The sequence below is a fragment of the Fulvia fulva genome, chromosome 3, assembly GCF_020509005.1.
Source record: "Fulvia fulva chromosome 3, complete sequence".
Lineage (NCBI taxonomy): Eukaryota > Fungi > Ascomycota > Dothideomycetes > Mycosphaerellales > Mycosphaerellaceae > Fulvia > Fulvia fulva.
Genome location: NC_063014.1, coordinates 4,371,962 through 4,387,953, shown reverse-complemented (window position 1 = coordinate 4,387,953; position 15,992 = coordinate 4,371,962). Strand labels below are relative to the sequence as shown.

At 45.1% G+C, this 15,992-nt stretch overlaps 4 protein-coding genes across 4 annotated transcripts; all 4 read right to left on the bottom strand.

Moving 5' to 3' along the window:
* Positions 1-1,838: 1,838 nt before the first annotated feature.
* On the bottom strand, positions 1,839-2,614 carry CLAFUR5_08394 (uncharacterized protein; the record flags this gene model as incomplete). The annotated part of the gene is made up of 4 exons (XM_047907542.1): positions 1,839-1,943; positions 1,994-2,142; positions 2,205-2,290; positions 2,340-2,614. The coding sequence occupies 4 exons, from the start codon at positions 2,612-2,614 to the stop codon at positions 1,839-1,841; spliced, it is 615 nt and encodes a 204-aa protein (XP_047759110.1).
* A 5,503-nt stretch (positions 2,615-8,117) lies between these two features.
* CLAFUR5_08393 (Hybrid signal transduction histidine kinase K) lies at positions 8,118-8,984 on the bottom strand (the record flags this gene model as incomplete). Its single annotated transcript, XM_047907541.1, has 1 exon — positions 8,118-8,984. One exon carries the CDS (start codon positions 8,982-8,984, stop codon positions 8,118-8,120), a length of 867 nt encoding a protein of 288 aa, XP_047759408.1.
* CLAFUR5_08392 (uncharacterized protein) lies at positions 8,984-9,700 on the bottom strand (the record flags this gene model as incomplete). Its single annotated transcript, XM_047907540.1, has 2 exons — positions 8,984-9,254; positions 9,282-9,700. Coding segments are annotated over 2 exons (690 nt in total), but the record flags the coding sequence as incomplete, so codon positions are not given.
* Positions 9,701-10,743: 1,043 nt separating this feature from the next.
* CLAFUR5_08391 (uncharacterized protein) lies at positions 10,744-11,085 on the bottom strand (the record flags this gene model as incomplete). The annotated part of the gene is made up of 1 exon (XM_047907539.1): positions 10,744-11,085. One exon carries the CDS (start codon positions 11,083-11,085, stop codon positions 10,744-10,746), a length of 342 nt encoding a protein of 113 aa, XP_047759410.1.
* Between the last annotated feature and the right edge of the window lie 4,907 nt (positions 11,086-15,992).

The following is a 15,992-nucleotide window of genomic DNA, read 5'->3' as shown; positions in this document are numbered from 1 at the left end:
CTCTCTAGAACTGGAAGATCAAAGCAGAGAGGAAATCATTGGTGCAACTGAAAGCAGTAAGACTTGACAATGTAAAAGAACTTATTGCATTAGTGAAGCAGTGGGAGAAGGATTTGGGGATTGGGCTCGAGCCGACTGAGGCATACAACTCTCTACAGAATGGACCAGTTGAGAGGTCAATACAAACCTCAGAGGACTCTATAAGGGCAATGCTTGAAGAGGCTAAAATGCCGGTTGAATTTTGGCCTGAAGCACTAGAGGCCCAAACTTATATGAGGAACAAACTGCCAAATGGCCCAGATTACGATGGGTTCAAGGTCTCACTAGATAAGGCTTTTGATAGTATCAAACCGACCATCAACCATTTGAAAGTTTGGGGATGCAAAGCTGTTGTCTATATGGACACAAGATCCCAACCTTAATAGGCAAGAAGTGACAAGCTAATGAATAGGGGTAAAGAAGCAGTGTTTATTAGGTATGTTGAAAACACAGCTAAAGCCTGGCTCTTTTGGGAACCAGACATGAGAGCTGTTAAACAACACACACACACAGACTTCTTTGAGGACCAGCCTAGAGGTGATATGGGTCTCAATGTTCCAACATTGAATCTACTAAGCAGTGCACCAGCTAGGAAGCCCTTAGGAAGGCCGAGGAAGAACGTATCCTTAGGACAATCTACCTACCATTCAGGCGTCCATCAGAGCCCCCCCGAAATAGATCAGCCAATTGAGAGCCCTAAAGTCGCTCAGCCGAGAAAGCTGTTTGTGCAACTTCCCTAGCCTCCGGAGAACGTAGGTTCGGTAGTATAGCCCGCTCGGTAGTAAAGCACGTTACTATAATACTCGTCTTTTACCTCGCTATTGCCGTCTCTATAAAAACGATAGAGCTACTCTAGTCTATTATTAGCTTTACTATTGATTATATAAAGTATATTAAGGCGCGGAATAATCTAGAATACCTCTCCTCTAAGGTCTATATTAGTAGCTTAGTACCGATATATTATATCTAACTTGGTGTTTAGCGCTCTAGTAAGGTAGTAATCTATAGGCTATAGAAAGGAGATAAATCGCGTTTCTCGCGTCGGGCTAAAAGTAACTTATAGACGGTAGAGCGCTAGATCCTAGCGAATAAGTTACTAGCTTAAGAAGAACTATAGATTATAAGCTATACTACTATTAGGAATTCTATTATACTCTCGTAGGTACTAGCGGTATATTTTAAACCTATACTTATCTATAGTCTAGATAGAAGGCGTATTTACGGTAATATTTATATCTAAACCCGGTGTTCTTAGATCCTTATAGATTAAAAGTAGTAGCTATGTTTAATTAGACGAGATTTCACGTGACTTTGCCTAAGGCTAACATACGTACCTACCACCTTGTTTTCAATCCACGCGGTCTGATTTAGGAGATAGACATCGTGCTGACTTGCCTGTAGGTTACTAACAGACAGTTAGCATTTACGATCAAGCATTTACGATCGGCATGTCGGCCAGTGCCCATGTTCCGGTCATCTGGAACGTGAAGGCTACCAGTTCCTGCTATCCTTGTTCAACATCCCCCTGGCTGGAGCAACTCTGGCGTGGTGCATGCAATGCCCACAGGGTATAACATTTGCATTGCCGGACTATACTGTAGGATATCTCGGCCAAAATCACGCCGCCAACACCGGCTGTTCGCTGTAGGTCTCTCCTGTTCCCGTCTGAGACTCCTCACAAGCATCGATCCCAGCCCACCTTGCTGCTGCTGCGGCTCACCCAGGGAAGAATCAAGCATGCCATTGCTGCCACCATCCTATCCGTCGTTAGACTTCGCAGTCGACTCCGCTGCCAGGGCCTAGGAGCTTTCATCCATCTGAGTGAATGTGATGTCGGTGTCCAGATAGTGCCGGGGAAAGCATCCGCAGACATTCTGCGCAAAATCGTCGCCTTGACCATCGCCCTGTCACGATGTGTAAGCAGTAACATTATAAAGGCGCGAGGCAAGCTCACCTGCACGCTACCACCGGTCGAGATGTCAGCCCTCATTGTCCCTTTAGCACACGTGAAGATAGTGCAGTGGGCATTGTAAGTCGTGCCAGATCCTCCATCACATGTCCATTGAAGCGTACTTTGCCAATATGGCCACGCGATCGTCTCAGCTGTGCACAGAGAGCGAGTCAGCTATCGGAGGCATCGTTGATACACAAGCCTGAGCACTTACTGCCGTCCTCTCGCTTCCACCTTCCCACAGGAGCCGTGAGTCCTTGGTGCTTAGTACCTCCTGTCCATGTAACGCCCTTCCCAGCTCTACACCAGGTCAGCTTCAACTCGACCAACCGCGTGTCGCATCACTCACGTAACACAATTGACCCCGTGAGCTTCACATAGCTTCGGCTGATATCCTTCTTCAAATGTTTGACCGAAGGAAGCCTTCCCCTCAGCGATCAGTTTACGATCGACCATGGCAAAGGCGTGAGAAGCGGCTTTATAGTATGCGCGATCGCCGCCCTTGCATGGAATGCAGCCGTGGTCGACTGGGAGGTCTCTCTTCTCAGGCTGTACGCCCGCCGCGTGGGCTAAGATGGCCGTAAAGGCGATGCCGACCACGGCATTGATGGCTATACGGTACATTCTCGGAAGTCAGGTCCTCGGCGGTGTAGGTTAATAGTCTGGAATGTGTAGGAGGAGGAAGTCGATGCCTTCACATCGAGGGATCGACTCTAGATGTAGTATCGGTGCTCGTATAGAGGAACGCTTAGTGCTCGTATAGAAGTTTATGAATTGAATAATGTCGGCTACAACTTCGACCAACTTCTAACATCTACTAGGGCCATTTCGTATCCTTACGATCTCGTAAGTAGCTATACGTAATAGCGGCGCTAACTATAATAGATAACAAGCTAGCTTTACTAAGTAATAAGTAAGTATCTTAGATATTTATATATTAACCTTTTATATCCTTATCTCTTAGCTTTCTACTACTTTAATAGTTATACTACTAACTATAATACGATAATCCTATATATCTAGATACTATATAAGATATAGTACTAGAGAGCCGGTAACCGTCTTAAGGGGAGGCGCGAAGAGTATACGCCCGTATCGATAGTACCGTATCGCTAATACTTCGTAGCGTAACCTTTCGACGTTACTCTTTCTAGCTAGTTCTATTTTAAAGCTATAATATTACTATCTATATCGTCGTATTAAGTATAACGTAGATATATATAGATTTTAGCGCTCTTTACTAAGAAGAGGTCTAAATCTACTAGCGGGTATATACGGAGCTAATTATAAACTTCTAGATTCTTTTGAACTAATAAAAGCGTACGCTCTAAATTATCTCTCGATACTATATAGGCGAGTAGCTATAGTAGCTATAGTAATACTATATCTTAATCTCGTTATAATTATAGTTATTACTATAGGCGCTTTCTAGATACCTTTGCTTACTAACGTTATTAACCTAGGGTCGTAAGCTCTCTATAGTACGACTAGCGCTCGCTCTCGGTACCTTCTAAGCTACCGTTCGCTTAATTAGCGTAGCCTTATACCTAATAAGTAGGATAAAGTTATAGTAGAAGCGATTAGTAATTAGAATACTTATAAGTATAAAATATAGGTCGTATACTACTAAATATATAGGGCTAGACTCTCGCCCTAATAAGGATAGGCTATATACTACTAGGTACTAGGAACTATAGTTACTACGCTATTATTAGATATAACATGTATACTATATTTAGATAGCTAGATAGCTATAAATAGGTCTTGGTAATATTAACGAGCTAAAGGCCGCTTTAGACCCTAAGATTTATACGTTGAACCTCGTTAAGCTTTAGCGGATAACTACGTAGCGGTAGTACTTAGAGGCGTTACTACGATATATAGAGCCGAAAGGCGACCTTAATAGCGAGCTAGGGATTTTAATTTATCTATTCTTAAGGCGAAAATACGAGATTCTAAGAATTTTAGATTTCTTATTTTTTAAGATCTTAGTAAATATTTTATAGTCCGTATACCGGTAAATACTAATACCTACGCGTAAGCTATTCTAAGGTTACTAGGTACGCCCTTACTTACTCGGGTAGTTAGTAGTCTATAATACGCCGCTATACTACTAATAAGTATATTCCGCCTCTACTATACTATAGCTACGAGCTTCGACCTAGAAGCCGATTTATTAATTATTCTATTAACGTACTATTGAAGTTCTAGACTATATAATACGGGTCTTATAATAAGACTAAAAGTCGAGACGAGAGGAAAAGCCCTCCTACTAGAAAAACCTCTCGAAAGTAAAGAAAGAGTTTATTCTTCGCGATATTACTAGGGCCTTCCCGCTCTATAAGTCCTAGCGTATAACTCGTACTCCTTTTACGCCGTATCTCCTAGTTACCGAGTTATCGTATCGTAGTTTACGTTACCTTTTACTCTAGAAAGTAAAGATCACGCCCGTATTTTCCGTCCTTCTCCGCCGCGCCGGGTAGTTCTATTATATATAAGTTATAAACGAGCGAAATTTTAAAAAGCCCGTACCCTCTATTTCTTCTTTAGCGTCGCTAGTACCGGTCGTAGCTTCCCGTATTATATAGCTCTAGTAAGAGAGACAAATAAGAGAGAACCGACCTCTCTTAAATCTTTCTCTTCCTAGGCCTTAGGGTACCTCTCCTAGTTCTAGTCTCGTAGTTTACGCGGTTTGCTTCCGTAAAAGCCTCTCTTAGTTCTAGCCTCGCCGTTAACGTAGTTTATACCCTAGGAGACGCCGTCGTTATTTAAGTAAAAAAGATCGCCTCTTACTTACTCTCTCTTTCTCGTAGTTCCGGAGCTCTTATATTTAGATTTCGTACGTACCTCGTATTTATCTTTATATCCTCGGGGTTATCGTCGCGTCGTAGTAGTTTATAGGAATAGGCGTCGCTTTACCTCGTTATACGGAGAAGTACGAATCTAAGAGAGAGTAGAAGAAGAGGATCGACGACCCTTCTAGCCCTATAGTTTAAGAGACTTAGTTTCTCTTTATAAGAATGTACTTACGTCGTCCGCTACGGGAAGGCGCTCTCGAAAGGATAACGACCTAGAAGCCGAGTAATTTGATATTATTAACGCCTTCTTAGACTCGGACTTACTATATACTATATATCTATAACTACCTCCGAGAATCGATAGGCTATCTAATAGATACGCGTTAAACTAGTTTAGGCTCTCTACGGTCTAAAGAAGTCCCCTTTTCTCTAGTATAACTCCCTTACTAAGACACTAGCCTCTAGAGACTTAAAATGTACTATTAGCGGTTATAAACCTCTAAAGGTAAGCGTAGCGGAGTAGAGCTCTCTACTAACTATTCTAGACTATAAAGTAGCGTACGATCTACGCTACCGCTACCCGAAGTATAGTACTTATTATACGACGATATAGGCGTTAGCGACGAGTATATCTTTACGAGTTCGCTAATAGGTATAGTACGGTAGGTTACGTAACCCTAAAACTTAAAAGTGAACTAATTAGAGCGGGCGCTAAGGCTAGTTAAGGGCTAGTAATAGAGCTCTACTCCCTCCTTACTAACGCTACTACCTACGCTCGAGTGTTCGTAAGCTTATACGTCGCTACGGTAGATAGCTAGCGCTCGTCGGTTGTTACGCTTAATAACCTCTATTAGACTTAGAATATATAAACTAGAATAACAAGGTTATATTTATCTTCTATATAGATAACCTAGTTATACTATATTATCGTAAGTATAAGGACTATACTACTAATATTAAGTAGCGCCTACTTACTAAGTACGAGATATATAAGCTCGGTAACCTCTTCTAGTTCCTTAGGATTAAGGTAATACGCGATAGGTAGAAACGCCTATTCTAGCTCTCTTAAGAAGACTATATTAAGAAGCTAGCTACTAACTTTATTATATCTACTAGCGTAGGTAAAGCAATAGTACTAGTAGATTAATACCTTAACTAGATAGTACTAAAAGGATATACCCCTACCGCTATTACTATTCTTACGTAGTAATAACGTATATGATCTCTTAACTTTACCGCTATATATACGCGGTCTAATATCGCCTTATCTCTATCTATACTTTCGTAGTATCTAACTAAGCTGACTAAGATATATCTTAAGCTTACAGATTAGTACTTATAATACCTTCTCGAAATAAAGAACCTTTACCTTATATACGTCGCTAGTAATAATATTACTAGTCTATATAGTTAACTACAATACCTAGGTAATAATTACGAATTCTTTAGAGTACTAGACGCTTTCTACGGTATTAACGTCGATAGGACTAGTTCTACTAGCTAGGTCTTTATACTATTAAGCGGACTAGTAGATTATAAGGTATCTCAATAAATTACTATTACTAAGTCCTTAATAGAGGCTAAGCTACTAGGGCTTTTATAAGCCGTATTAGAGCTCATATAATAGGAATATATATTTACTAAGATATACCTTTAGTTTAACTAACGTACCTACCTATACTATAATAATATATAGACTATCCGCCTTATTAACTACTATAGGTAAAAGCTTAATATAAAGCTACGCTACGTTAATATCTACTACTACTAGCTTAGATAGCGAGACTAGCGCGGAGATATCGAGATTAAGTATCTTAATACTAACGATATACCTATAGACGGGCTAACTCAGATACTACTACTATAGAAGTATAAGTACTTTATTAAGGTACTTAATATAGGTAAGGAAGGCGTAGGCCTACGCTCCTTAATACCCTCTACTAACGTCTTAAGAGAATAAAGAGATAAAAGACGCCTAGGACTACTACCTATAGTAGTAGTTACTCCCTTATCTTAATATAGATACTAATACGGCTTTATCTTTATAGATACCTCTCTAGAGCGCTAATAGGCGTAAATATAGCTACTAGTAGCTACTAATACTAAGAACAGCGCGCTAATAAGCGTAAAATATAGACTTAGAAAGAAAACTTAACTTAGAAAAGTCTAAATAGATTAAAAAGAATACTTAACTTAGATAGATCTAAGCCTCTAGCTTACTTAGACTATTCTAGATTAAGTCCCTATAGGGAGTAGTAGATAGGCGATACGCGATTATATAGTATTAGCTTATTTACTATAGCGTACGAGCTAAGGGGGTATATCGCAATCCAAGTATATATATAGGTACTAGTCTATTAAAACCCAAGGCTATATAAGCTAGGAATTAGGTAACTTAATTAGTTACCTATAGCTCCTTTAAGAGTAACTCCTTTCTATTCTATATAGATATATATAATATACTATCTACTTTTCAAATCCCCTTTATAAGCCTATTTAATAACTTTATATACTTTAATGTAATATATATTAATCGGTATACTTAGTACTACTTATATACCTATATTAAGGAAATAAGCTTATTAAGTTAATCACTAATACTATAGCTTAGCTATATAGGTAATACGAATATAGAGTCCGTACGGACTCGAATAAGCTTAACCTATACCTCGAACAAGTATAGTAAGGCTAAGATCGAGAAGTTAATATTGTTAACAAAAATACAAAGGGATGGTGACTACGGGGTGTAGCGAATAGGATAGTGACGCTATGTTTCCAGCATAATTAGAAGGATAGCCTGTCGACATTGAGAGGAACCTAGTGTATAGAAGCTTGAATCCATGTTTTGTCCTATGTTCGAGTGAAGACGGTGTACATGCATACCCTGTTAGAAGGTTGAAAGTGGACGAAGCTTTGGACCAAGCATGAGCTGAACTTACAGAAGACGGGAACGCGCGGAGCAAAGGTTTGCACGTTCCGGCGGTCTATGTTTGTCCAGCGCCGTTCCGATGGGTCTTGCAGGCAACGATTTCGCCGGACTACAGTGCTCATTTAAAGCTCTGTTTGATTTCGAGTTCTGTCGCTCATTTATGTACTAATCGCTCAATCTTAGGCATCAGGTCCGCCACTCTGAAGGGTTTGCTGATGGCATCGTCCATCCCATATTCCAGGGCATGGCCAATCTGCGCATCCCTTGCATTTGCAGAGACCGCTACAATCGGGATATGTCGAGTGATGAGGCCTTGTGACTGGAGCTGTCGAATCCTGCGTGCGCATTCTATTCCACCCATTACAGGCATCTGTCGCCAGTGTCTGCTGGGGGCAATGTATTAACCAGTACCATAGCTTACTTCGATGTTCATGAGCACTGCCGATAGATTGATGGCGCTATTCAGATTGCCGGCCCAACATGATGTCTTCTCCAGGAACTCCAACGCTTCGGCGCCATGGTTGACAACGTGGACTTCGTGGCCGAGCTTTTGAAGCTGCATGCGGAATACCTTCTGGTTTAGGACGTTGTCTTCCACGACCAAAAGTGTGTATATCTGGGAGAATGTCGTGTTCTGGTTTTGTCTTCTGGGGTTCGTCGTGCGTCGTGTAAGCTCGACTTCGGCTTGAGGTGGTTGTACAACGCGAGCAGCAATGTAGAAGGCGAAGGTGGCGCCTTTCTCAAGTTGGTTGTTCTCGAGTTGGTTGGATCTGACGCCAATCTCTCCGCCTTGAAGCTCGATCATCTCGCGGCTGATGAATAGACCCAAGCCACTGCCACCATACTTCGAGTGTGTTTTCGGACTCGCTTGGAGAAACCTCTCGAAGATCTTGCCTTTCTGCTCATCATTAAAGCCGCAGCCGGTATCGGTGACACTGAAATGGAGGAAGATGTCGGCTCCTGATCCCCATTGCGAATCCAGCTGCAAAGTGTCTCGCGCAATACCAGTTGCAATAAATTCTACGTTTAAATCATCTTCCGTAGGCCGGTGGCGAGTTGCCCCTACTGTGAGTGTAACGGTTCGCTCGTCCTCTTTCCGTGTAAACTTGAGTCCGTTGGTTATGAGGTTGATCAAGACCTGCATCAATCGACCAGCGTCCAGTGTCACCCACTGTGTGGTGATGAGATCAAGCGTCGATTTCTTGCGGGTGTAGAGGTTGACGTCTGCTTTTTGAGCATCAGCTTCGAACATTTTGCCCACTTCCATCAGCAGACCGTCAATTCGTACTGGCGCTGAGCGATCGTCACCAGCTTAGAGTCCAGCTTGGACATGGTTAATATATCGTCAACGATTCTCTTTTGGTGGGCGCAGCAAGGGAATACGATGCCATTGGCCTCCTGAGCACTCCCACAAAGCTTTGCAAGTCGTGAGCGCTCGTCTGGTGATTCCGTTGCAAAGCCTTCTACGGTATCCGAGAGACCCGCCAAGGAAGAGCGGACAAGGTCGGCGCAATGCACAACAGCTGAAAGAGGGTTTCTGTCAACGGTACGGTGTTAGCTATACTCATGAGATGACAGCCGTTGTTTAATAGAGACCGCGACATTCGCATGTCGGAAAAGCAATGCCTTTTGTACATCCCTGATTTCATGACAGGTCATGTCGATGAAGTTCTCCTGCTGCCGCCGTGCCTCTACAGCCTCATCGGTCCGCTGGCGTTGTAGTCTTTCTGCCCATTGGAGATGAGTAATGTCAGTCAGAGTGCCCGCCACAGTCGTGATATTGCCATGCTCGTCCAGCTCGGGATAAGCATTAGCCACGACCCAAGCTCGCATTTCGCCTCCATGGCCATCACTCCACATGCGTCTCAGCTCGAAATGGAATGTAGCGTCTATCAGGTATGTGTATAGCACGCGACCGCTTGGCGTGGAAATGTGTGTGTTGACAGTGGGGGCATGTAGCCACGCAGGGAGAATCGCGTCAGGGCTGTGATCTAGGATATCGTCCAACAGCCATATCTGAGACCGCAATGCTGTACTGGTATATGCTATGCATGGCGCATCACATTCCTTCCCAACACGCAAATCCAGCAGAACCGTCGCCCTTGGATCGGCGTTCACGAACGCTGCTAGGCTCACCACGTCCATGTAGGCCTAGAGCGGCCCCAATGCGAGGTACTCAATAATTCGGGGATATTTGATGGGCCTTCGAGGGGCTGTTTAGTCGGGATACCTTGGTGAGTATGTTCGACGCGACGCGACTCTTGGTCCTGGGGCCACTGTCTGGAGAGACGTGATAGCCATTTTACACGACTGCGTTGTTCCGGACCTGCCTTGCCACGACTACAGGATCAAGCATTCTTGGAAGACAGATGCGAGCATGATGCAAGCGCGATCGAGCCCTTATTTTGACGTCGACCGTGAAAAAGGTAGGAGGTACCGGAGTTCGAGCCATCTGCGCCCAGGTCAGCCGATGGGCTCCGTGCCTCCAGTCTTCCACATTCGGTCTTCACGAGGTGTTTCTGTACGTAACACCTCAGCATAGCAAAAGATGTAGAAATCCGTCGCTGCATGTTCATGTTGATATTGCTTTGGTTGGTGAAGGAGAGGCATGGAAAGTGTTGTTTCGGCCAGGGACGATGCCCGACAGCAAACGAATCTAAGCCGAACGGGAAGGCACGTCTCAGGTATGGAGCCCACGGATCTGTAGGCATCATGACTTCTTGCTAGTCCTTGAGTGATGGTCGTGCATAGCGCTTCCATCACCGCGACATTTGTCCCTTCTTCCTCATGCCACACTTCTAATCTCGCCTACCAGGCCCGGTGCAGTTCACCTTTCAGTGACCCAGAGCAAAAAGACTCGATGTCCGGGTCCGGCAGATCGTGCTCTGCAAAGAAGGGGGTCGTTCTCAACAAGGAGGCGCAATTGGCATCAGACCACAACAAGGATATCATCAAGATGCCCCTTACACCCAACCTCTCCAAGCCACCACGTATAGTGACCATTTTCTTAAGTCCGGTCATGTGCATCAGATACTCTTCCGGCTCTCCCCATATGCATCGTAGCATGCCAAATTCGCAATCCTGTATATGACAGCATCGGAGGTGGCTCGCTTGCAATCGTTGAGCGCATAATTTATGGCGCCAACGATGGCCATTTGCAGTCGTAGAATCTGTGCACGGTGGGTCTTGCGTCCAGCATGACCGAGTTTATGAGTTACTCCCATGAGTATGACGCTAAGGAACAGTGCCGGATCGCTGAGGATGAAGTTGTAGAAGAAGATCGTGCGGTTATCGCTTTCTGGATTGAGACCTAGCCCCGATTCGAGGTTGTACATTTGCGAGAAGCAGATGAAGAGGTAATGGTCCATCACGAGCCTGATACTACAGCCAGAATCCTCAATGATCATCCCAACGTCCTTTGCGTCGTTGCGGATGATTAGTTCCGATAGTGCCTGGTGGCTTCGGCTGATGACGTGGGAGTATATCTTACTAGATATGCCCAGGTACGGTGAGGTCAGCAGGTGAGGCTGACTGATGTCGATAATGTTCGGCGTGCAGTCGATATCTTCGTCCGTACTTCCTTCAGGCGGCGTCACGTTTTCAAGCCCATCGGCGTCATGAGACGTTTCTTCGATCTTGCTAACGCTTGCTACCTGTGCGCGGATCGATGGGTGCGAGGTCCTCGCAACGTGAGACCGTATCTGCTTGCGGTGCCGCGATGAGTTCGCGTCTGCCGGATCGCACCATGTGAGGAATTGATATTGAGCATCGTAGCGACGTTTCTTGTTGACGGAAACGGGCGTGCTGACTTTCTGCTGAGGGGCGATCGCCTTGTCCTCTATCGGCCTCGCCTGGCCTGGGCCTGGCCTCGAAGAAGAGCAGTCTGATCAACAAGCAAGTCATTCTCCAAGGTTTGCAATCAAGCCTTGTCACAAGCAAGCAAGTTGGAAGCCTATAGCTTAGTCAGTATTTTCAAACAATCAAGCGGTGTTTTCTCCTTCGTTTGCAAGCCTTGTGAGCATGTCTGTGTCGTTTTACAAGGTGTTGTTAATGATATTCAAGGTCATGTCGATCTAAGAAGGTGGAGTTCTAGGAAGTGCGGCCCTATCTCCAAGCCAATCGGATCACGTACCGAACGGTCACGTGCTTTCCCGCTTCAGTTTTCCCGACTTCTCAATTCCGACGCGTCTATCTCAACCTCCAAGCATCAACTTCACGACCTCACTATACCACAACATAGACTCGTAGCAAGTTGAAACTAGTAGTATGCTTTTAACCGTACTAGATACTAAAGATCTGTTCGCGCCGACTATCGAGATCGACGCCGTGAGCAACAAAGCCGACATGTCTACGGTACTAGGGAAGAGAAAGCACGACTTGCTTAACTAGCTAGATTAGACGCGACTGAAGGCCTATTGCCGTACCTTATAAGACCGCAACTAATTATCATTTATTTAGAACTACGGCTGGCCTATTAATAACAAAGATGGGCTCGAATGCTAGCTCTATAAGCTATACTATAGCGCTAGTAGAAAAGAGAAGGGCATCTATAAGACTAACGTCTCTACGACTAGTGCTTCGAACTATATAAAGACGAAGTACTACATCGATAGCAACGGTGTTATTCAACCGAAAGAGAAGAAGAGGAAGGGCTTAGATCAATATTATAGTAGGTAGTAGATTAATAACGAGCGTACTATTGAATTTGATAAGGACGAGTTTCTTATACTAATTTATAGCTAGATTATTAAAGACAATATCCCCAATCGTAAGGTCTAGACAGTACGCTTTAGACGACTACTTATCTACCTTTAAGAGCGCTCTAAGTCCTATCTACCGTATTAAGTTACTACCGGCTTAATAATCGACAGAATCTATAATAAGATACTAGGCTATATTATAGAAGGATTGGCCTTATTATTAAGCAAGATTAGCTATAGCTTCGACTTATAGACTTCGAAGAATAAGCTCGTACTACTTAGGCTCGTTACTTACTTTATTAATAAGGACGGTAAAGCTACGAAGATACTACTCGTATTACTACGATAGCGAGGTCGTTATTCTAGATATCACATCTCCGAGACTATTAGTAATACGCTTGTCTACTACGGCGTAGAGTATAAGATCGGTTACTTTATTACTAATAACGCTAGTAATAGCCCGAAGGTAATAGGCTTTATATCTACCGAGTACGGACTTAATAAGAAGTAGTACTAGCTTTACTATACTAGTTATACCTTCAACCTTACTATATAAGCTACGCTCTTTAGTAAGTACGTAGGCGATATTACGTAGGGCTTCGAAGACGAGCTTATCGCTATTAAATTGGTTAAAGAGGCTAATCTACTACTATAGTAAAAGAGAGGGCCTATTAGTAAGCTTTACTACGTACTATATTTTATTAACTCGTTACCTTAGCGCCTAGAGCTATTAGATCAACTATAACTTGACCTTATTACTCTAACGAAGCCGGATAGCGCTTAAGATATATACGGCGTTATCTACGCTATCGAGATACGCTAGAATAGCTATATCGATAGTACTAAGAGAGCCGCGTACCTAATACTAGCTATCGACGAGTTTATACGCCGGGAAGTCGATAGCTAGTATAACTACCTACGCCGCTATATAGAGCGCGGTATAGAGCCTAGTCGTTAATATCTTTCGATCGTACGCGATACCCTTACCGCTAATAATTAGACTACTATTAAGTAATATATCAAGATCCTTCGGCCGTTAAAGGACGTAACGATAACTCTATAAGGTAATACCGGCGGTAACTTCTATTATAGGCCTAGGTAGACGTCTAGTGAATAGTAGTTAGTCACGTATCTCGGTACGGGCCGGCCCGTATACCTCGACTTATATATTAACTTTCCGTACCTCGTGCTCCTCTTAGATAGCCTATCTAACATCTTCGTTATTTGCCCTATATTAGGAACGGCTCCCTTATACTTTATTAGACCTCCTTTACTAACCGTAGAATACGTACTATAAAGAACCTATAAAGTATTAGGTTAAAGATATAGAAACTACGCTTATCGCGAGTTTTCTATACTAATTACGTAATAAACGCGATAGGTCTAAGTATTAGGGCGAGCGCCTAGCCTATAAGATATAAGAATAAAAGCGAGAATGTAGGTACGAAGTGTAGATACAAAGGGTATAGTATAATTACTATATAAAACGAAAGACGAAGAAAGTAAGAGAGGCCTAGGGAAGGCTAGATATTTATACGCGACCCTCGCGAGTACGTGTCCCCGTAATAATAGGGCTGACCCGTACGAAGCCGCGCTTAGTAGCTTTACTCAAAACCTTATTCTAACCTGCCCTACGTTCCAAGTCTTCTACGAGGTTCTTCTAGGGTCTAGCGTAGTCGCGGGTACTCGCGGGATGTCATGGTCTCCCCACAGAGTGTACAGAAGGTGGGGACAGAAGAGCCTCAGAGCGCTCAGAAGTCGTCAAGAAGTGACAGTCCAGCTTGGTGTGTGAGCGCCAAGAATCACATGCCCCGCAACATTCACTACGGGACCCAGCCCTCCAAATTCACCCCTCTACCAAACCTTGAAGCACGTGGAAGACTCGGAACGTAGGGCAGGTTGGAATAAGGTTTTGAGCAAAGCTGCTGAGCGCGGCTTCGCACGGGTTAGCCCTGTTGATGCGGGGGACACGCACTCGCGAGGGTCGCGTATAAATATCTGGCCTTCCCCAGGCCTCTCTTGCTTTCTTCGTCTTTTGTTTTGTGTAGCAATCATACTATACCCTTTTGCATCTGCACTTCGCACCTGCATTCTCGCTTTCACCCTTGCATCTCACAGGCCAGGCTCTCGCCCTGACATCACAAAAGACCAACAAACCGTCAACCACTCGAGTCATCCTCATGGGTGACCACGCCACCGATAGAGGTGTCAACCTCGACAACCAAGACACTCCATTCCACTTCAGTGAGTGGACTGACATCCCCTTCTCGAACGCCGCTGCCTTCGGTGCCTGGGCAAACGCCAACCCCGACACCGCCTACGCTCTCATCAACCGCACCGTCTCCTCTTTCCGCGAGACCGCCCAGCAGGTCGAGCAAGCAAACAACCAAGCAACATACCTTCAAGGTATTGTGAACACCTTCCAGAACCTCGCCCCGCACGCCGACGACAACCGCCGCCAGCACTTCTCTAAGAAGGTCAACGACCCAGACGAGTTCGACGGCAACAAGAGCAAGTTTGAGGCATTTGAGACACAGCTCACCATCAAGCTGTTGGCTAATGCCGACCACTTTCCGCAAGAGAAGGACAAAGTCACGTACGTCTTCTCCCTCCTTCGGGGAGACGCCGCGGCTCAGGTACAACACTACATCGACAACGCCACGCAGACTATCGGCTGCCCGGACGTCCTCACCTTGATGCAGGACCTCCGTGCTGCCTTTGGTGATCCAGACCGTAGAGCCACCGCCCAGAACGCCATCCACAACCTCCTCCAGAAGAACAAGAGCTTCGCCGAGTACCTCGCGGCCTTCAACCGCGACATCGGGTTCACCGGCTACAACGAAGAGACCAAGAAGAGCACTCTCCGCCGTGGTTTGTCAGCAGAGCTTCTTCGAGCCCTCGAGGACAAGGACGTCGGTGCTATGAGCTTCCGTGAGCTCGTCGAGACCTGCCAGCGCCTCGACTCCAACATGAAACACACCGCCTCTCTCCTCGCTTCCCGTTCTCAAGGTCGTCAGCCTCGTAGTCCCGGAAGCCACTTCGCTGCTCCACTAGGCGCCGCCGCTCCTACGGCTCTCCCCCCCGTCTCTGTAGGTGACGCTATGGATCTCAGCGCTGGTGCCGCCGTCCCTCGAGTCCAGGGCCTCGTCAACGGTAAGCTCACTCCCGAAGAGAAGCTTCGCCGTCGCCAGGCCGGACTCTGCACCTACTGCGGCGGTCCAGGCCACATCGCAGCCAACTGTCCGCAGCTCGCTGCCCGTAACGCCCGCAACCCGGTTCGCGGCGCTGTCGGCGCTATCGAGCCTGCTCCTGCTGCTCCCGCTGAGCAGGAAAAAGCCTAGGTCTTCCTCATCGACGCGATGAAGACCAAGAACAACGTTTACCGAAAGTGAAGAGAGGAAAGAAGTTGAGGATCAATACAGCACAGCTAGACCTGTACGACGAGACGGGCAAGGACCACGCTTGCAAACCGTTCGTCACGAATGTAAATATCGGCTCAAAGAAACTCTCTTCTTCCAATCTCACTCTCATGGACACTGGCGCACTAGGCGAGTCTTTTATGGACTATAAACTCG